The sequence below is a fragment of the Squalius cephalus genome (assembly GCF_949319135.1).
Source record: "Squalius cephalus genome assembly, chromosome: 6".
Classification (NCBI taxonomy): domain Eukaryota; kingdom Metazoa; phylum Chordata; class Actinopteri; order Cypriniformes; family Leuciscidae; genus Squalius; species Squalius cephalus.
Window position 1 is genome coordinate 15771131 of NC_137127.1, and position 23095 is coordinate 15794225.

The window sequence follows — 23095 nt, forward strand, 5'->3', positions numbered from 1 at the left end:
GTGACAATGTTAATAATTTGAACAAAATAAGAACGGATCTTAAAAAGCGCATGCTATTTTTATTGAATAAGTCCCTTGTTTGTCATGAGCAGTTAAACTGCCCACTCTTCTTTAGAAATATCCTCCAGGTCCTGCACATTCTTTAGTTTTCCAGTATCTTCTGCATATTTGAACCCTTTCCAGCTGTTACTGTATGACTTTGAGATCCATATTTTCACACTGAGGACAATTGAGGGACTCAGTCATACACAACTATTCCAAAAGGTGAAAACATTCAGTGATGCACAAGAAGGCAACAGGGGGTGTAATTGTGTTTTTTATTGGATGATTAGGGTAAATTGTACTCTTTTTGTCTTCTGTGAAACATGTAAGTATGTAGCTCCTGGAGGGCAGTACTAAATGAATAAATATAATCTTTTACCAAAATAAGACCTTGCACATCATCATCCTGTTCAAAAGTTTTCACCCCCAGATCTTAATGCATCGTGTTGCCTTCTTGACCATCAGTGAATGTTTGCAAATTCACAAATTGGAGTCACCTTTTGTGATCCACAGAAGAAAAGGTTGTAGCCTATGGGTTTTGAACGACGTGGATGAGTAAATGATAACAATACCTGATAGATCACTTTGTCACTAATCAAAACCCAACAAAATATATTCAAACAAATAAATAACGTTTGATACAGTTTACATCAAATATCAATATCAAAATAAATTTCTTGCCAATTCATCTATTAATATAATCATCTTATAACGCTTTGTATGGCAGGTACTCTATCTATTCCAAACTAGTGCTTTGCAGACTGATGAATAAAACCTCATTTTCTCTACATGTTCCTTCTTCCTGTTCTTTCCGCCTTTTACACAATCTATTGCACAAGCTCCCTCCATGTGTTTTACACACACTAATTGGCAGCTGAGATATATGTCGCACTAAAAGTGTGTATCCACCAGTCGAGCGTGCGTCAACCGAGAAGATACATTCTGATCATCTCTTGACTGTCTTAAATAACTCATTCATAAGCTCACTAACACATGGTCATAACTGGACCGAAGAGCTTGCGGCATTCATGTTTGATATAGTATCTGTGCTTGAAAAAAACGCTGAGTGTGTCTGTGAGCTGAAGTCTGTCTGTGAAGAGTTGAATTATATACTCACATTATCCTTGGCATTAAAGTAAACTATATCATCATCCTGCAGAGAAAGAGAAAAATAAGAAAATTGAAAGAAAGAAAAAATTTAAAACAGTTCAGATAATAAACATAAACAGTATTTGGCTATTATAGGGTTCAAACCTGAGATTTTTTGGTCTAGTTTTCGCAACATTGCCATAGAATAACTATTTTGTGAACCATTTTAATAATCTAAAGAACCTTTTTCCACTATAAAGAACCTTTTGTACAATGGAAAGGCATACATGCCAGCCCTCCCGATTTTTCCGGGAGACTCCCGAATTTCAAAGCCCCTCCCGAAAATCTCCCGGACCGACCTTTCTCCCGAATTTCTCCCGATTTCCACCCGGACAACAATATTGCTACACCATCCGTCACTGGGCGCCGTTTCAGACCAAACGCTTGCGCTCCCATGGCGTCTGTCTTTGCTATGCAACCAAACTGCACTCTCCATGATGACGACGAAGAAGTATCAGCAAAGGATTAATTGATTTCTAGCCCTCGCATTAGCTTTACTACTAGATATATTTCTGGAGATGAGAAGGGAAAACCCGCCTGGAAAAACTAGCGCACCACGTTGCTTCCATATGAGCGTGCTCACCGCGGCCGCGCGCCTACGGTTGAAATAACGACCTTGAGCGCGAAAAAGATGCGATATGTGAACGGCCCCTAGAAGCAGACGTCTGAAATGAAAGGCAAGAATAGCTATTTATTTAGCTTTAGACTGTTACATGAAAATTTAAAAATGAAATGTCATAATTATAATGTTTTGAGAGTTTACTTAAGTAATTGTTGCATTAGGCTATGAATTAATAAATGTTTATTGATAAGATCTAGCTATTTTTCATGTCTTTTCATTTACAGTAGCATGAACCACGAGTAGTCGAGTAACTCGAGTATTGTTTTGATAAGAAATCGACTAGCATAAATCAGTAGTCGTGCAACCCCTAGTAGAGGAGTGTTGTTGTTATTGTACAAATTAGGGTCTAACCTCCTGAGGAGAGGCCTTAAGGAATTGAATTTGTCAAATAAATTCAATTTATTTGACAAAATAAATGACAAAATAACCCCCCTCCCCCTCCCCCTTTTGAATATCTCCCTAATTCTGAGGTCTCAAGGTTGGCAAGTATGTGGAAAGGTTCCATATATTTTAAAGGTTCTTCATGGAACCATAGATGTCAATAAAGAACCTTTATTTTTAAGAGTGTATACCAGCCTAAATCTTTACACCCATACATTATTACTCTGAAGTGTCCTCAAAAAACCTACCCATCAAGCAAATCACAATGACAGTATCAGTGTACCCAAGCATGCATTCAACATGTGTTCCACAGATCTGAACTGTCAGACATTTGCTTCGTAACAAGTGTGAACTGCATTATGGAGAGCTAAAGAAAGCTTGGTCATGGCAGGTTTTACAGCAAGTGGTCAGGATAACCTGCTGATGTTAAACCGCTCTGCGGTTAAGGCTAAAGGCCCTCACGGCATATGGTGGGTATGCGCGAGGATGTGTGTGTCTACAGTAAAAATAAATCCTCGAGAGAAATGCAAAATGTGTATTCAGTGAAATCAAATCTTTAGACATCTGCACGGAGTGTGGGTAGTGAAATTAGATCCATTAAGATGCAACACATTCTATCACTTAAATAAAAAACTCAAATACACACAGAGGAAAAACAATATGGCCATTGTACAATCAGATTGTTTATTTATTTATTTATTTATTTGTTAATATATCTATTCACATATTTGCATTTAATGTAATGAATCTTGATTTCATTTAATTAAATGAAGAGGTCTAGCACACCAAAGCATTTAAACAGTGAAATCGAGTGGAGGTATTATCAATTTCAAAAACGTCTCCTACTGGCGGCCTTCATTTGGAATGATCTAATTAAAAATCTGCATAACATGTCAGATTTTATTCTTGTGAACAAGTCAGTCATCTAAGACGTCTTCCACAGCCTAAGATAAACTTCAATGAGCAGGATGCAAACTGATACTCTTTTTCTTTTTTTTTTTTGACTGAACCATGTAGGATATGATGTTATGCATGTTACTCAGTCCACTATGGTTGCGTAGTGACACGTCACCTGTAAGTAGATATGGGTCATGATGGTTGACTAGTCATCCAACAGCCAGCAAGTTGATTAGGTAGGCTGGCTAGTTTATATGCTGACAGTTGGCTGTTTTACAGTAAAACCCTCTCAGAAAAGTATTTAAATTGAGGCTCTTTAAAGCACCAGGCTATACCTAGACACATTCAGGCAGACGTCTTTGGCCTTTTGCATTGCATCTCTCACTGTTTTTGAGCATGTAAATTTAAAAATAGCCAAAAGTTGGCTAGAAAAGTCTCGAGATCACTGCATTCTATTTTATCTAGCTGTTTTTTTTGCAAGAATGTCTTATGCAAAGTGCAAACTATACCCTAAAAATGTGGGATGCATGGCAGATTCAATTATGTATTCAGTTCAGTTTCTATTTATTTGTATAGTAGCAGTAACATAGTACAGCAAATACTACTGAGGTTAAGTCGGTTGCTCAAGGTAATGGCTTATTCTTTGCTTAAACCAGCAACCCTCCGATAACCAGCCCTGAGTTTATTTGGATTCAGATTCACATGATTCCTCACTTTACCTTACAGAGATAGTTCACACAAAAAATGTAATTCTATCATCATTTGCTTACCCTCAAATTGTTCCAAATCTTACTTTCTTCTGTGGAACACAGAATTGGATATTTAGCAAAATGCCTACTGTTTTTTCCACACAATGATAGTCAGTGGGGTGTTTTTTGAATGTTCGAATGTTCTACAAAATATCTTATTTTGTGTTCCACAGAAGGATGAAAATCATAAGGGGAATTCAGGTTGATTGGGACACTTTTTGCCATTCAAACGACTAGGAAAAGATGTCCCATTAAACCTGAATTCACCCCTACATGTTTGGAACAACATGAGGGCGAGTAAATCATGATAGAATTGTAATTTTAGGACTATCCCTTTAACATCTTTTCTTTACAACAGTCAGCCCACTAGCTCAGTGATTGCCAACCAGGGGTATACGTTTCTAGCCTGACTACGTCAGACTTCGTACTTCCGCTCAATTTCATTTCGCTTCTGTACTCAGTCTGAGACCGCGTCATAGCTTTTCGTTTTCCTCCGGCCTGAAAACAGCCGGCCAATCAACGAACAGAGGGCGGGCTGAGAGCCGTGACGTAGACACTGATTGTACCGTGGATGCGTAGATTTACTTCACATAATCTGCAAAAGTCGTTCACAGCCATGTTCACTCCGGTATTTCGCTCGATGGTTTTGTTTTCGCATCATACATGTGTTTACAGTGGAAGTTAGATGCGGCTGAGCATGCGCATAACACACACTATAACCAAACGTTATGTGATTGGGTTACGGGTAACCAATGATTTTAAGCTTCAGACTAGCGCCCCCAGGCGGTAAAGAAAACGTTTTTCTATTACGGAACTCCAGACTCTCTCTACGAAGCAAAGCGAAGTAGCAGAGTCTGGTATTACCAGGCTAATACGTTTCAGGAGTACGCAAAAAGATTTAGATTTTGCTTGGTTTATTTTCCACATGGGCAGAAGAATAGGTAGGCCAGAAATTCGCCCCAGCTTGGCACATTAATAGCTGCAAATGCGTCCATTTACAATGTGATTGCAGAGTTGAGTATTGTAGTCTATCACAGGCATGTCTGTTGAAAGTAATAGCCAATCAGAGGTGTTTAAGTTACCATCCAATATCCCTTAAAACACTAAAAGAGTTTCTTTTTGGTGCCAGTCCTACATGCTCACAAAAAATCTGTGAACTGACTGACTGCTTGCTTTCTGTGTAATTCAATCACAATTTGGTGAAAAGTAATTGTTTTTCATGAGACTTTGTGACTTTTCCTACTTCATGCATTAGTACAAAATTTTTATTTTTTTAAAAATAGTGGTTTTATAATGTCTAAATATAAATTCAAAAGCAAAACCTGTGGAAAATAAATAAATATATATATATATATATATATATATATATATATATATATATATATATATATATATATATATATATATATATATTAGGGTGTGGAAATGGCTAATATGAGCCAATAAGTGCTCCTCTGTCACCTTCTACTGGTAATAGTGTTTGTTTTCCATCAAATGTTGGATTTAAAATATTAAAATTTAGTATACTTGTATTTTGTCCAGTCTTTTTTACCCACAACATTGATTCTTTGATTGGGTGTTGATGAAGGGGTACTTGAGCCTTATTGATGGGGTTGTGAGGTAACGTAAGGCTAAAAAGGTAGGGAACGTTATAAACGTGCCTTCAAAAAAAGCTATACTGGTGTGCATCTTGAGGCAAAACAATGACACTGACAGCTTAAAACAGCTCAAACATGCATTTTACTTTGGGACTAGACTTAAGCCTTATCTGTGAAACTGGGGAGAAATCAAATAGAATGTAATTGTATGTGTTGTAGCACCTTGTAAGTGTTCAGAACACATGTGTTGTAGAAGAACTTACTTCAAATTCATCTTTCCATTGATGCTCCATTTGGAATCTCTCTGCTGCAGTTGCCAAAGTCTATAAATAGAACAACAAAAAATAAATTAGTTTGAATTAGTTAAGCACTGAATCAAAGTATATGTGATCATGATTAAAGCAACTCTGATAATGAGATTGTAAATTAAACATAAAACATTAATTACTGTAAAGCAGCATTATCTGGCTTACTGGGTATGCACTGTATAGTTCATTTTTTATTTCATTACACTTAAAAAAAAAGTTTAATGAATAACATTCTACAGGACTCAATATGTAACTTCACAAACAGTCATACACATACATACAGTACATTGATCATCAAAACAATTAGACTGAACAAATATACTGCAAATGGAGATAGTTAGTGGTCATATAATGTAGAAACTACTATAGAACAGGTGCATTATACAGTACCACCAATCAATACATTATCTCTAAACTAAAGAATTTTGTTCTGGCAGCCTTGGTTCTTGCCCAAAAGGTGACACCAAACAAACATTTGGGCAAAAGGTCTAACAGGATGGTTCTGTTTTAGAAAAGGGCAGAAAAGAATAGAACAGAACAGAATAAAAAGAAAATTGTTTTGTTCTGTCACCCGGAGCTCTTGGCAGTGCAACCCCCGCACACACAGAGTCTGAGACTCTTCCCTGAAGGAAACGGTACTGTAACATGGTATGACATTTCGAGAACAAAGACAGGGATTCATGAGTTCTCACTCTTTGACACATACAATACTTAGAATCTATGTTGGGATTTTTCAACTCGGACAGAATGAATTCTGGCACTACTTTCAGTTACATACGACCATGGTTAACCTAAATCTCCAATGTGTAGGCCTAACTTAAGAGAAAAAAACATCCCAATGCAGTGCAGAATAAATTGAATTTTTTAAGCAGCATTTAACTAAATGTATTAACTTGGCAACATTCTTTAGTAACATGGCAGTAACAACAAAAACAGTTTGCGATAGTGTGACAAAATTGTTTACAAGAATTTAATATCACAGTGCAGCCCAGAAGAACATTTTAATAATTTAAAAAACCATTTCCATTTTAACATTTTTTTAATTTTTAAAAGTGTATGGTAATAATCAATCATAACACCCTCCTGGAACATAGTATGTAGTGTTGAATAGATTGAATAATATATTTTTTTTTTAAAGAATTTATGTAAATCAATCACTCCAAAAAAAGAGAAAGAAAACGAGTCACTGATTCATTCATTATTCATTCAGTTAGTTTAATTCATTAGATTAGCGCATTGTCTCACTTTATTAGTTGTATTTAATGTAAACATACACAAGTTCATTACTTTTAGTAGCTAGTTTTACTGTAAGCCTATTTTAGCTATTTTAAATAACGAGCAGCTTTTACGATTTCAAAGTAGCTTTCCCAACATAGATTTTGACACAGATGTGGAGTTAAAGTCGACATGAAACGGAAGTTGCGATCATACTTTCTTCACTTTTGCGATGTATATTCAAGTGAAATGGCTTCTTGAATGAGAAAAAAAAAATGTAGGGTGGGACTTGATTTTGTCCATCTGACAAAATTGATTGGATCAATGGATCGGATCAATGGATCATTGTTGTTTGCTATTGCTGTGATCTCATGTGATTGACAGGTTGCTGGAGGAGTGAGGTTATTGTCCCGCCCTCACATCAGAGAACAAGTAATCAGAGAAGGAATACCATAGCAAGAAAGAGGGAAAGGTATTTTGATTAAAGATTAAGGGCACTTGAATTAAAAAAAAAAGATGTGCACAGATAAATCATTTATAATAACCACTCCAATATTCCACAAAAAAATAATTTTCCATTTTGATTTCATGGTGAATTAAAAGCAAAAACGTAAACTACCCATGCCCATATTCACCCCTTATTTCACCCAGAAGTAAACAGACCATGTCAGAGCAATGTTGCAGAGTGATGTGAATTGCTCATGTCATAAAAAAGGTTGTTGTGCTCATGGTTCATGTCCCGAACCCATTACCCTTATCGCTCTGTCCACGTTCCAGTCAAATATTGACTCTCTAACAAAACACATAAGTTAATGAATTAATTAAATTAAATAAATAAATAAAATATTGTATTCTATATGTAAATGCACCATTATTATTGGTTAGCATCTGGCAATGAGCTCACCCTGAGAAGGCTATGTTTCTGAATACTGTTTAAGTGTCAACATGTAAACACATTTCAGTCTATAAATCAGATGTTTCTGCAACTTAGTTTCAATAAATGGTCTGGTTAGACAAAGTAGGAAGCCTTGGATTGTAAATTTTCAAGAGCCTGACTACATAATACATCAAACTCTTATTTCAAAAGAGCAAAAAAATGATATGACAAGAGGATGGAATTATATGAGCTTTATTCGCTTTAAAGGTCTCTTGGCTTGGAGAGTAGCAAAGGCTGATGTTTAGTAATGTGATCTAGTGATCTAGCCAGCACAGCATTTGCCTTAAATAAACCAGTCTATCAGATCTCGAAACCTCAAAACCTGCCAACCAACACAGATACCTGCGATCAACAGATACTTTCTCAATAAAGCCTTTACTGCAGTGAAATCCAACCCTTAAACTTTGTATAATTGTGCATTGCCCCACTTTTGAACCCCAAAAAGTTATGTAATTGTATAAGACGGGCAATTGTGGGCCTGTAAGGTAGGCCGTGGAGCTAACAAATGCATTACAGATGCAACTCACTCCAATCTGCAACACCTCGCACAGTTTTGTCAAAAACTTTTACAACAATGCCACCCATCTCGAGAAAAAAAAAAAAAAAAATGCACGTCAAGCTTTCTATCCAGACACTATGGATGCTGTAGACGGGCACTCACACACATTATTAGAGCTGGAAGTCTGGGCTGAGATCCAGCAGTCTCTGCACCTCCTCTGCACAGTCTGGGAGAAACTAAAAATACACTGTTTCACACTCTGGCACGTACACATTTACACATGCGCCCAGCGCTTGTTATGCAGGATATGTATGACTGCGTTCAGTTCAGACTAACCTTACTCCGATGACAGTAAAACCAGAGAAATGGAAAACAGCAAGTCACTCATACTCGTACAAACTAACTACAATTATAATACACCATTAGCACGGCAACAAGTCAATATATGTCCACGCGGCATCGACGGTTTGCTGCTGCCATAACAACCGTTTGCAAGAGACTCATTAGTGGCCTGTGGTCATTATAGAGGTCCTTAAGAAGTAAAGGTTCATGGGGTTCATAATGGAAACTAAGGCTTAAGCATTTCTACTGCTCGTTATAGAGAATAATCAATTACTCACGATAAAGATAATGAAAGACAGAAGGTGAGAGTTCCATTCATTCGGATGTTACCTGGCAAATAGTAAAGGTTGAGAGTTGAACTGATATGAACTCTAATTTCTGCAGCCACACAGCAAGAATTCATCATCCTCGGATGACAACTAGCAATGTAATGAGTAAAAAACCGATGGGAGATACCCATTACAGCAGCGAACACACAAAAATAGCTTACAATTGACATCAATAAACGAAAAGAAAAGAAGTCTCTTAGGTTCAACAAGGCTGGTTTTTATTTGATGGAGGAGGAAAAAACAGTTAAAACAATAATACTGCGAAATATTATTACAATTAAAGATACATGTTTTCTATTCTAATATATTTTAAAATGTAATTTATTCCTGTGATTCTCAGCAGCCATTATTCCATTCTTCAGTGTCACATGTGTCTTCATCTTCATTTGGACTTGAAGCGTGTCAGTTAGTTAATACAAATTTTCATGTTAGTTCATAGTTCATGTTAACAGATACAACTTTTGATCTTAAAGATGTAGTAGTAAATTTTGAGATTAACAGTTACTAAAATTAATAAACGCGGTAAAACTTTATTTTACAGTGTCCTTGTTACACATGTAGTTACTAGTAATAACTATACATTTTGCATAATTACATGCAACTAACCCTAAACCAAATCCTAATCCTCCTAACCTTATAGTAAGTATAGTTAATTATTATTACACAATACTTAACTGCATAATTACAGTGTAACAAGGACACGACCACAATGGTCCTCCTTTATATTAAGTGGCCCTAATACCTGTGAACTTACATGGTAACTACATGTGTACATGGTATATAACTACAGTGTAAGTACACGTTGGTACATAGTATCTACAGCTGTAATATTTGTGTATCTACGCATATGTAACAACCCACAGAATGGTATGTGTAAGTACAAATGTGTAACAGGACATTGGTAACAACACTTTTTCACTTCAGTAAGTACACACGTGTAACAGGAATTATGTAACTACAATTTTGTAACAGCAAGTTGTTCTGCTTCCACATGCAATCTTAAATACTGCAGTTACCAGTGTGGATATGCATTTATTTAATTTCAAACCATGTCAGTATGTTAAAAGCAGATTTAGTTTCACAGTGGCAGAGTTTTTCTATTTTATTTTATTTTTTCAGGGAGTCTAAAGGACCTTGTGCTGTTGTAGTGTTAACCCAGCTGCAGGTACACTAAAGTTTTACAAAAGAATCTGTTACACTGTTGAGTGTAATGTGTATCAATAAACATTGTTTAGATTTACTGCTTTTTTCTCTTTTTGCAGTCCTCTATACTTTATTTACTGAGAAGTGATCAATGTTTAATACTTGGTAATTTCACCCATGCAATTGTTAAATTACTTTTAAGTGGGAAGTTGCTATGAAATTATCATGTAATGACACTGATGGTACACAGCAATTACTTTAACAATTACACTTAATATTAAGTGGACAGTTCCTGCAGAGTCATGTATTATAGTGTTACACAGATTAGGTTTTACATATTACACAGTAAGTTGTGACCGTTTTACACTTTATATTAAGTGGACAGTTCCTGAGAAGTTACCATGTAAGTACACTGGTATCACAAGGGGAAACTGTAGTTGTAACAACATTAAAATGTTAATTAATGTTGGAAACAACATTAGTCCTGCCAGTCATAAATACACGGTATACACATAGGAATCATCATGCTTTCCATAAAGTTTCAGTGTATTTCAAACTGGTAACTGCAGAATTTAAGACTGCTTGTGGAAGTGGAACAACTTGTGTAAATACATATTGTTGTTACAAAAAGTAACAATTCCTGTTACACATGTGTACTTACTGAAGTGAAAAAATTGTTGTTACTTACACATACCATTCCGTGGGTTGTTACATATGTGTAGTTACACAAATGTTACAGCTGTAGATACTATGTACCAGTGTGTACTTACACTGTAGTTACATATGTACACATGTAGTCACCATGTAAGTTCACAGGTATTAGGGCCACTTAATATAAAGTGGGACCCTAATATTAAATGAATCCTCATTGTAAAGTCTATAAATGTCTTTTCCTCACTTATGATCAATTTAAAGCGTCCTTGCTGAATAAAATGATTAATTTAGTTTAAAACAAAAGTTTTTCTCATCCTAAACTTTCTTCACAAATGTCTCCTGATTCTCAAAATAATAGATATATACTATCAGCTGTAGCATTTAATTAAAGACATTTAAGGTTGAAACACTCAGATGACAAACACCATTGACCTCCATCAATTTTGTAGGATTTCTAATCAAGCACTGAATTGAGTACCCATAAAAAATTGTTCAGCTAAATGGAATCGCTTTAGGGTAATAGCCGGATTTGATTAAACAGGTGAACTGAATTGCTCATGACAACAGCTCCAGTGGCGCAGAGGCAAAGTGTTACATGAACTAATGTGTTGAAAATCCCAACCTTTGTGTGTTGAGGTGTGTTTAGGACTGACAGCCCCAGAAATAAACACGTTTGCTTGTACAGCCACGTTTGCTTGTTCATCCCCGCTAGTTCACTCTCTTCCAATTCATCAAGCTGATTACAGTAACCACAGTGGAGTAAGTCAATAACCTCACAGGAAGTCCATCAATACCTTTACTCCACTTTAATCTCACCAGACCAAGGAGAAAGAGGAAAAGTGGAGAGAAAGAAAAAAACATTTAATTATAGACAAGTGAGTGTCAAAACCCTCCCTGGATCTCATATCAAACACTGCATACATATAATGTCTTAAAGGGGTAAAAATCTGTGAATCTTATGTGGGAAAAGGTGTGCACACTTAGGGATTTGAATAAAACCTGCACTATTTGTGTTGCAGATATAAATGATATATTTTAAGTAGAGATGTGTTATTATAGGCTGGCTATGGTTTCCAAATGGAAGATGATAAAAGAGGTGAAAAATCCCTCTGACTTACACTGAAGGAGGGATCTGAGCCATATCCAGAGACCGGGATTTCAAAGACTTGAGGATAAGCTCTTTTAACTTGAGCCAGTGAGTAACCACTTAACAACCACCCTGAACACCCTAGCAACACCCTAACAATCATTCAGAGCACCTTAGCAACCACAACTCAATACACCAGGGCATGGCAGCACATTTTGTTCACAGACTTTTTCTGAAAAAATAATTAGAAATGCCTCTTTTTTGGGGATATTTTGTGTCCTGTGTCTTTTATGCAGCATTTAAAGTCACATATGAAAACAAGACATGCATTTCAAGAAGAAGACACCAGTGCTTGCAGGGCATAAAATTTAACTTTTTTTGTAAAAGGACAGTTAAACAGTTAAAGTGGGAAAAGAATAAAAAATAAATATGAGGTATTATACAGTGTTGCTGTGAAAACACAAAAACAACAGGGAATAAACAAGTCAAAAATGCCTTGCTTCCCCCTTGCGATTAAGGTTGATCTTTTCCGATGCTAAACTAGAGACGACTAACTCAGGTCCTGTCTGTTCGGAATAAAGGGATTTTGACAGGACTGTAAACCACAGCATTGCATAAAGGTGAAACAAATACATCTCTGAATGAGTGCTGAGAGAGAGAGAGGGATCTCACCGCTGCTATAATATCATGCCCATCAATCCTGAATTATTCTAGCCATGAAAACGCGTGACAAAAGAACAAATGACACTCAGAGGCCTGAGCTCACACGGGCGCATTCATCTTTTTTGCAATTCGCATTAAGCCTCTCATTTGCTTCCAGAAAGCAAAGCTACCTGCTGCACAAACACTCTACGCAACTGGCAGCCTAATTTATTCTGCACGAATCCCAAAAATCAGCAACAAACACCATGTTTTATCCTTAGCTAATTCCGATAAGATGCTCAGGAAACAAACTAAAATTCACCTACCCGTCACCTGAATGCACTTCGTGACCTTAAAGCACAGTTGGTCCATTATTCGCGGACAAAGACCCGGACAGGCAGCGAAGTGACACAAGGCTATAAACTAAGCAAGGCCGGAGGTATATTGCTTTTTAATGGGAGACTTTGGCTGAGCGTCGTCATTGAGTTACGGGCAGTCCGTCATAAATCCTGTTTGGTGCTGCTCTCTTGGGCAGTGGTGAGCTTCATAAATGATTCAAGATTTGATGTGCACGTCTATTCACAGATGAAGATGTCCTCTGCCCTGTGCTGATGGACTGTGGCATCAAACCCCCACACTAATATGGAGTGCTGCCATGTCTAGCCAGATGTTTAGATAATGAAAATCAAGTGTAATTATGTGCAATAATAAAACAAGCTTTGGCTGAAGTCAGTATGGTAATTGAAAAAAAAACAACTAATAAACAACAATAAAAAAATTAAAAAAAATTATATATATATATATATATATATATATATATATATATATATATATATATATATATATATATATATATATATATATATAGTATTGATTTATTGACAGTGATTTTATTTAAAATTTCATGCTTAAAGGATTAGTTCACTTCAGAATTAAAAACCCTGATAATTTACTCACCCCCATGTCATCCAAGATATTCATGTCTTTCTTTCTTCAGTCGAAAAGAAATTAAGGTTTTTGAGGAAAACATTCCAGGATTTTTCTCCATATAGTGGACTTCAACAGGAACCAACGGGTTGAAGGTCCAAATTGCAGTTTCAATGCAGCTTCAAAGGGCTCTACACAATCCCAGCCGAGGAATAAGGGTCTTATCTACCGAAACGATCGGTCATTTTCTAAAAAAAAAAATAGACATTTATATACTTTTTAACCACAAATGCTCATCTTGCACTAGCTGTGATGCACCACACATTACGTAATCACGTTGAAAGGTCCAACGAGAAAACTTTTTGTGCGGCAAAAAAACAAAATAACGACTTCATTCAACAATTTCTTCTCTTCCGTATTCCGTGTAAGACGGAGCTTTTTTCAAATTAAGGTTGAACCACTGTAGTCACATTGACTATTTTAACAATGTCTTTCCTACCTTTCTGGGCCTTGAAAGTGTTAATTAAATAGCAGTCAATGGAGCCCCCCCTGAGCCATCGGATTTCATCAAAAATATCTTAATTTGTGTTCCGAAGAGGAACGAAGGTCTTATGGGTTTGGAACGACATGAGGATGAATAATTAATGACAGAAATTTCATTTTTGGGTGAACTATCCCTTTAATTTATTTTCGACTGAAGAAAGAAAGACATGAACATCTTGGATGACATGAGGATGAGTAATTAATGACAGAATTTTCATTTTTGGGTGAACTATCCCTTTCATTTATTTTTCGACTTAAGAAAGAAAGACATGAACACATCTTGGATGACATGGGGGTGAGTAAATTATCAGGAAATTTTAATTCTGAAGTGAACTACTGCTTTAATTCAATGTGTTACTTGTTTGTAATTGTTTGAAAAACAACTACGAACAATGGAGCAATAGATCGACAGATCGAACTATGATAGATAGATAGATAGATAGATAGATAGATAGATTTCTACATTATTTTGACATTTTAATCTAATAAAACAGCTTTTTGAAGTCTCATGTTGAGTGGATTCTGTGTCCATGCCGGATTAACACAGAATTGGGCAAAAGCAGAACGAGAAGAAGTGTTACAATAGGATTATCCACTATTGTCAACAAGAGATTCTTTGAAAATTGCAAATGGGATATTCAAATCACCTGGCAATCCAGAGACGACGGGTGATTACGGTGATGGAAGTCAGTAGAAAGGTGTCTTTAATAATACAGATTCTCCCCAGGGATATTCAGGCTGACAACAATGTTGCATTCATGACTGGATCTAAACACTACTTTTCTTTTCCCCCAGAGGAGGTGAGAGGAACGATCCAATTACCTCCAAGACATTACATCTGGTTCCATTATTTAAGGGGCATAATCATTAAACACGGCAGCCAACATTAGGTAGATGGTTTAGTGCGCCGCCTGATTGGAGAAAACCCCTTAGCCAATGGTAACATGGACATGGCAGAAGTGCAATTTGGGTCAGAAACCTCAGTGCAATTTGACCAAACCACCTTTATCATCTTCAAATGTGTTAATTCTGTGCATGGCTATAGGTACTATCATACTACAATGCAAATTTAGGGTAAACTTAGGGTAAAATTTAGGGCATTTGACCTATTATTTACCTTAACCCTCTATGGCATGACTTTTTGTTTTTTGGGGGAAAAAAATCTTTCACCCCATTTTTTGGGAGCTTGGGGTCTCTGATAATATATCCATAATAAAATGAGTGTGTCAGTGTGTCAGTCAACCTGTTTGCTTGTCTTCTAGATTGTAGTTAAAACTTTGTATTTGAAATGATCGTCTTCTTCGTCTGCCTTACTGCACCCCACCGTGACAGATGATTGGTCCACCCAATATGGATGAATGGGCAAAGTTTATCGTCCTGGCTCAGGAGAGCCATCATTTATTTTCTTTTTTCAAAGATTTTGTTTGTTTGGCCGTCACCAGCTCCCTGGATGACGAGACTCTAAAGAACCTGTTCTGGATCGGGGCGAACTTCCACAACACCATCAACCTTCCAGACACCACCGGACTGAGTTGGAGGGAAGCTGTCATGAGGTGTCTGGAGAGCGTTGCGCCCTGATCCAGAGCACTGCCTCGTTTCATCACCACCACTACAGAGCGCAGCCAGTTCTCCAGTCCCATCGCTGTTGGATGCCTGCAGCCCTGTGCTGTCTCTGGGGAGTCCCTGCATTGACATCAAGCAACCCAGGAGGATTCTTCGGCTCCGCTTCTGGCCTCGGATCTCTTCGCTCCATCTCAGCCCGTCGACCTGTCGGCTCCGTCTTGGCTGCTCCCACCTTCGGCTCCACCAGAGACCCTCAGTCTAGTGGCTCCTCCGGATTCCCTCATCCCACCGGCTCCCCCATGGTCAGTCGTCTCACCACTTCCGCCATGGACTTTCGGGCCATCCACTGCACTTCGTCCCTCAACCCCTTCAGCTGCAGCAGGTTCCTCCTTCCCGTTGGCATCACCTCTGTCCTCGCTCACACCGTTGCCGCCCCAGCACTCAGGTACTCTGGCTCCACCTATGACGCTCGTCGCCATGACATCGCCTGGGTCTCCTGCACCAGCGATGTCGCTCAGCTCCCTCAACCCTCGTCTGCGGATCTACCGGCTCTATCTCCGTCGATCATCCCCCAGTTGCCGTCAGCCTCGTCACTATCTGGACTCCTCCCTCTCTCGACTCTGGGTACGTGCTTGTAGACCATCTCCACCGTCACCGCCAGGGGATCCTCGCCCTGCCATCACATGCCCTTCTCCAGTTCCTCGCCCACCTCCAAAACCTCCTCCCTCATCTGTTTATGTTCTTCTTACGCCGCAAGGTCGCGCCTACTCGAAGAGGCGTTATGTCACAGTTTAATTTCATTAGTCACATGTTTTCCTTTGTTCAGTTTTCCCGCCACTCCTTTGTTACCATGGTCACCATCATTAATAGTTAATTTGGTTCAGCTGTGTTTGATTAATCATCCTCATTTGTGTTTGCTTTATAAGTTGGTCCCTCACATCCATTCTCTGTCCGATCACTGTTAAGTGTGTGTGTGGATCAACCTGTTTGCTTGTCTTCTTCGTCTGCCTTCCTTCACCCAACCGTGACAATATGTGCATTAGAAAGTTTTATTTTGACAAACATCAATCACAAATGGTTTCAACCAATCACAAACTTCAAACAATCAACAAAAAATGTGTTTAAATGTTAAATTGTACATTATAGGAAAAAATACCAGTGCTAATGTGGCTGCATGTCACGGTTAATACTGAAAATTAGCAAAGACACTGATTTCAGGACACACAAGCCACACTTTTTAACAAAAGCGTGTCAGGAGCTGTACAGTTCACAGTTCATTTCCCACGCTCTCAATGCCATGCAACGTTATCTTATCTCTGTTCTGTGATATTTGGCGAAAATAGTTTGATGCATATGGATTTAGAGCAGCTCAGACAGCAGCAACTCGGTAGCAAACAGAGTGTGCCGAGCATACATCGCTCTTGCCCTGCCCTCATCAGCGGGCCTCTGGCTACCTTCACACACATGGCGTTATCGACAGCCCCTCGCTAATGAAGAAGCCGATAGGCTAGAGCAAAGAGACAGATACGTCCCTCGAGTCCAACTCGCCTGAAAATCAATGAGCCATTTACAACAGCCTGCATCCTCTGACACCACACACCAATTTACAAGCACAGATATTAAGCCATGTAAAACTTTCACACACAAAACAAAAAAAAAATACTGTCAGATGTTGGTTTAGTGTTTGGCAGTATTCAACTGTTATTGAAAGGAGAAGAAAATAGACCTTTTTTTTAGGGAAAGGAATGGAAAATATATTAATGTGTTGGACAACATGATGAGAAATATTGTTCTTAATCATACTTTTGTCTAAACAACCTAAATCTCTAAAATAAATTAACAATAAAGAAAGAAAGAAATACATTTCTTAAAATAGTTACAGTATATTTATCTGAGAAGCAAAACTGTATAGCATGTGAATTAAATGTATTTTATCATACCCCTTTGGCAAATAGCTTTTTTTTTTCTTGTTGAAAGCATAAACCTAATTTAATTTACAACCAATCTTAACATTTTATGCTGTATTGGTTTATTAATTAATTTATTTATTTATTTTCATTCTTGAAATATGTTCAGTACTTTTTTTTTACCAGAAAACAAGACAAAAATACTCATTAAGAAAAATCTGCCAAGCAGATAAATTGTACAAAAGTATTTAGGCAATATAAGAAAGAAAAATTGCAAAAAGATCTCTTTATTAACTCAAATATTTCTCCTAGATTACAATGAAATTTTCATTGTAAAATTATCTTTGTGTCAATGAGACACAAAGAGATTTTAATATAAACAATTCTCATTATAGATTAAATTATGTCAGCTATGCTAGCCACATTTTATAGAACCACACTCTTGATGTCTTTTGGCAATTGCCTCCTGGGTATCTATGAATGCATCTAACCATGCATCAAGACAAGAACAGAGAAGGAGCAGAGATGTCAAACGAATAAGAATCACAGAAAGAACGACAAAAAGGGTGTCTGTGGTTCAGACTCCAGACAGCATGTGTTTCAAGTGAAGCAGGCAGAGAATGCAAAGCATCCAATTTGGTGCATTGGCCAATAGAGGCGAATCTGGGAGTATTAGAGTAGAGGATTTATGGGGCTGTCTGTGGCCTAACTGAGCTCTAGGGATAGATTCTCTCTTTCCAGTGGCCTTTTCACAAAGGCCAGTGCACACTGGTGGGGACAATAAAGATGAGCCACCACCGAAGGTTATAACTCTGTGACGTGAGTCTGTATTCATTTATCTCATGATTGCAAAACACCACAATCATGACCACCCACACACACATACACTCACTCACTCACTACTACACTATAACAGCCGAAGCAAATCATGACAAAGTGACCCTAATACAGCATAACACAGCTCTTTTAATGATCACTACTGAGGGATCATTTAAATAATTGAATTCCAAGCATTAAAAGTGAAGTCTGTGTTTTTTCCAGTGAAATAAATTACAATATATTTTCTCCCATCCCAATATCATGTGCAGAGATGACTATACTGTGAATCAACCATAAGTTAACCTCCCTGAAGAGAGTTAACAATCCACGCTTACAGGAATTCTGTCATACAGACAATTAAAACCATTAAGGTTAACAATATAAATTTCTTTACTGCCACTTTTGATTAATTTAATGCATCCTTGCTGAATAAAAAGTTTTAATTTCACTTAAAAAAAAAATCTTACTACTCCCAAACTTTTGAACAGTAGTGTAGACTATTTTGCCTATCTGCATTTCAAATTAAGTTCATACATTTTTAGTGAATTATTTACTCAGCCTCACGTCATTCCAAACCTATATGACTTTTGTTTTTCTTTGAACCCCAAATTAGAAATTTCGGGTTCAAAGCCACATTCTTCATATATAAAACAACCACCAACAGCGGCCAATTTACCAATCCACAAACTGACCCACACATTTTACCAGCTAACACACACATTCTACCCTCCTTCTCTCTACTTTCAGAGGCAGAAGTCTCCAAACTCCTCCTTCCCAATCACCCTACCACCTGTCCGCTTGATCCTATTCCCACTAATCTACTTCAAGCCATTTCATTCTCAGTGGTACCCACACTCACGCACATCATAAACACCTCTCTTCACACTGGTACCTCTCCTACAGCATTTAAGCAGGCTCGGGTAACCCCACTGCTTAAGAAACCCACTCTAAATCCAGCACATCTGGAAAATTACAGACCGGTATCTCTTCTTCCATTCGTCGCGAAAACACTTGAATGAGTTGTTTTCAACCAGATCTCTTCCTTTCTTACACAGAACAACCTCTTGGACAACAATCAGTCTGGTTTCAAAAGCGGACACTCAACTGAGACTGCCCTGTTCTCAGTAATTGAAGCTCTGAGACTGGCAAGAGCAGCTTCCAAATCCTCAGGTCTCATCCTGTCTGCTGCCTTTGACACAGTTAACCACCAGATCCTCCTGTCAATCCTAAAGATGAAGGGCATCTCGGTTCAAGTCACAGAGAGTCTCGAACCGCACTCCAATGGTTCAAGTCTTACCTCTCAGGTAGGTCCTTTAGGGTGTCGTGGAGGGGTGTGGTGTCTAAGACCCAACATCTAGCTACTGGAATGCCTCAGGGCTCAGTGCTTGGACCACTTCTCTTCTCCATCTACATGACATCACTAGGATCTGTGATTCAGAAACATGTTTTTTCCTATCACTGCTACGCTGATGACATACAACTCTACCTCTCATTCCAGTCTGAGAATCCGACTGTAGCTGATCGTATCTCAGCCTGCCTGACAGACATTTCTGGCTGGATGAAGGACCACCACCTTCAACTAAACCTTGCGAAGACAGAGCTACTTGTGGTCCCGGCCAACCCAAAACTACACCACAACTTCACCATTCAGCTAGGCTTGTCATCCATAACTCCATCAAGGTCAGCCAGGAACCTTGGAGTTGTAATTGATGATCAATTGAACTTCACAGACCACATTACTAGAACTGCCCGGTCATGTAGATTTGCCTTGTACAACATTAGGAGGATCAGGCCCTTCCTATCAGAGAATGCTACACAACTCCTTGTCCAAGCGTTTGTTCTATCCAGACTGGACTATTGTAATGCTCTCCTGGCTGGTCTTCCAGCTTGCACTGTCAAACCTCTTAAACTGATCCAGAATGCCGCAGCCAGAGTGGTCTTTAACGAGCCGAAGAGAGCACATGTCACTCCTCTCCTCACAAAATTGCACTGGTTGCCAGTTGCCGCTCACATCAAATTCAAGTCACTGACTTTTGCCTACAGAACAATCACTGGCTCTGCTCCCTTTTACTTAAACTCATTACATCAGATTTATGTGCCATCCAGAAACTTGCGCTCTGCAAGCGAACGACTTCTTGTGGTGCCATCTCAAAGAGGCACAAAATCTCTTTCTCGGACCTTGCGTACCATGACTGTTCCCTGCTGGTGGAATGATCTGCCTAACTCAACCAGAGCTGCTGAGTCCGTAGCCACTTTCAAGAAACGGCTGAAGACGCATCTTTTTCGACAGCACTTGATCCAGTAATACTAACACTTTCTCTTCTCTTCTATTCTATTCTATTATTTAAAAAAAAAAAATGAACATGTACTGCATTAGATTAAACTGAGAAGGGTCATAGCACTTGCATATTGTTGTCCTACTGTTAGTTTAACTGCTTCTATTGTTCTCATTTGTAAGTCGCTTTGGATAAAAGCGTTTGCTAAATGAATAAATGTAAATAAATGTAAATGTAGAAATTAAGCAGAACTTCAATACAACGGAAATTAATGGATAACAAGAACTGTCAATCTCCAAAAATAATCATAAGTCAAACTATTTTAGGAGATAATCTTCTAAAATCTCATTCATATAATTATATGGAATATACAACACATTAATTGTAGGACTACTATGGTACCATTAAGGTGTTTGCTATTGCTATTTATGGAGCTTGAAAGCCACTGTTGAGAAAGTGAAAAAGCATTATAGGACCCCTTTAAGTTGGGATAGGAACACACACACACACACACGCAAGCACGCACACACACACACACACACACACACACACACGTTGGGTTTTCATGTTTTATGAAGATATTCCATGGACATAATGATTTTTATACTGTACAAACTGTATATTATATCCATTACCCCTAAATCTACCACTAAACCTACCAATCACAGAAAACTTCCAGCAATTCCAGCTGTTTTCCTCATGGGGACCAAAAAATTGTCCCTACAAGGTCAAAAAGTACTGGTATTACTGTATCTTTGTAGTGATATTTGGTCCTCATAATGTAGGGTTTATCAGGACCACACACACAGGGCCCTATCATACACTTGGAGCAATGCGGCATTGTTTAAATAGCAAATGCATTTGCGCCCATTTGTGCACCCATGGGCGTGCTGGTCTGAAAACGAGGTGTTCAGGTGCATTGTAGGCGCGTTGCTATTTTGAGGCAACTGAAATAGACTGCGCCATTGACCAACTGAAACCCGGTCTAAAGTCAATGGCGCAGTATTTTTTTTGTTATTTAAAGGGCGCATTAGGAATATGTACCTATAGGCGGGTCCACAACGCGCATACAGTCTGCTCATTACACACACAGGGACGCGCAGCAGCACACAAACTAGCCAAATATTACAAATAAAAGAATTACAGTGTAAAAGATTATTATTTTGTATATGGTGGAATCCGGCTTGTCCCATAGATGGTCTGCTCAAGCGCTGATCCATTTCCTCTCTGGAGATGCGTTCAGTCTTTCTGCTTGCAAATTCTGCCATGTAAATAGCAATCCTCTATGGTGCGAGCACAACTGGCTTTTAAAGGGAATGGGAGATGAGACTCTGATTGGTTTATTGTACGTTACGCCCAAAACACAGCCATTACTCATTAAGAGAATAGGGACAACCCTTTTAGACCATGCGCCAGCCATTTTTCCCGTTGTAAAACTAGCAAAAAAAATTCTAAGTGCACTTGCGCCCTACGCTTTAGACAATATGCTTAGATTGTTAAAATAGGACCCACAATCTCTAAATCACTATTTGCATGGGGGTAGCAGTTTAAAATCCTTTATATTAGCATAATTTCTTATACAAACACCATAAACAAGCATTCAAAGCCTAATAACCTGTCAATTAAACGAGAATCTGAGCTGTGAATTTACAACTCCATTAGAGAACGGAGAAAAATAACCAGTGAATGTAACGCAGATGTCACTGAGCCGTCTGGGCTTATTAAAAATCCTCTGTACACAGCGTGCTTTGATATGAAACTGCTGGTCTCTTGTGCAGACACCAGAACGTGATCGTTTCAAGACAACCCCATCTGCCTGTACGACACATTCCACAGAGATGTGCCACGTTATGTCGCTCTATTCTACGTTATATCACCCTGTGCTGTGCTAGACTGTGTTATCTGTCAGCCGGTGATTTGAAAAGCATTGTTGTGCAGCTCCGACGGTTGATTACGTGTTTGTAATGCGAGTGAAAGTTCCTCTGGGCCGATACTGTTTGATGTGAGGATATTCACAAGAGGACGAAAGGCAGCATCTGCTCCAGACACACAGATTCAGTAATCAAGCTCTCTCATTACAAGGCACACAAACACGTGGATGCAAGCTGATGTCCCGTACTCACACACACACACACACATAACGAGATGAAACACCAATAAACCAAGGCATGATACAACTTCTGTATATAACACCACTGAAAATAGAGCCAAATCACACCAGATAAGTGGCGGCTGATAGACGTTAGATTACAGTACATAAACGATATCACAGTCTGACAGATATGTGTGAAAATGTCCAGATTTATGTTGGAGAGCACAAATATGCCATGTCTGTTGGATATTTTCTCATCCTAAGCTCTCTTATAAGACTTCTACTATCTTCTACTAGAAAAGCAATTAAATTAACTGGAAATCAAATCACATCATCATCTCTAGAGTTTTTAGAAGAAATGACTACAATCAAAA

The 23095-nt window shown here is 38.3% G+C and overlaps 1 protein-coding gene across 3 annotated transcripts in view; it reads right to left on the reverse strand.

Annotated features, from left to right (window-relative positions):
* LOC307160298 (voltage-dependent calcium channel subunit alpha-2/delta-1) overlaps positions 1-23095 on the reverse strand; it is a 112088-nt gene that overhangs the window by 67336 nt on the left and 21657 nt on the right. For all 3 annotated transcript variants that reach the window (XM_079874272.1, XM_079874270.1, XM_079874271.1), the window contains exons 4-5: positions 5702-5761; positions 1160-1195 (exon numbers count right to left, since the gene is read on the reverse strand). In XM_079874272.1, coding sequence (XP_079730398.1) covers positions 1160-1195; positions 5702-5761 — 96 coding nt within the window. The remainder of the gene's footprint in view (positions 1-1159; positions 1196-5701; positions 5762-23095) is intronic.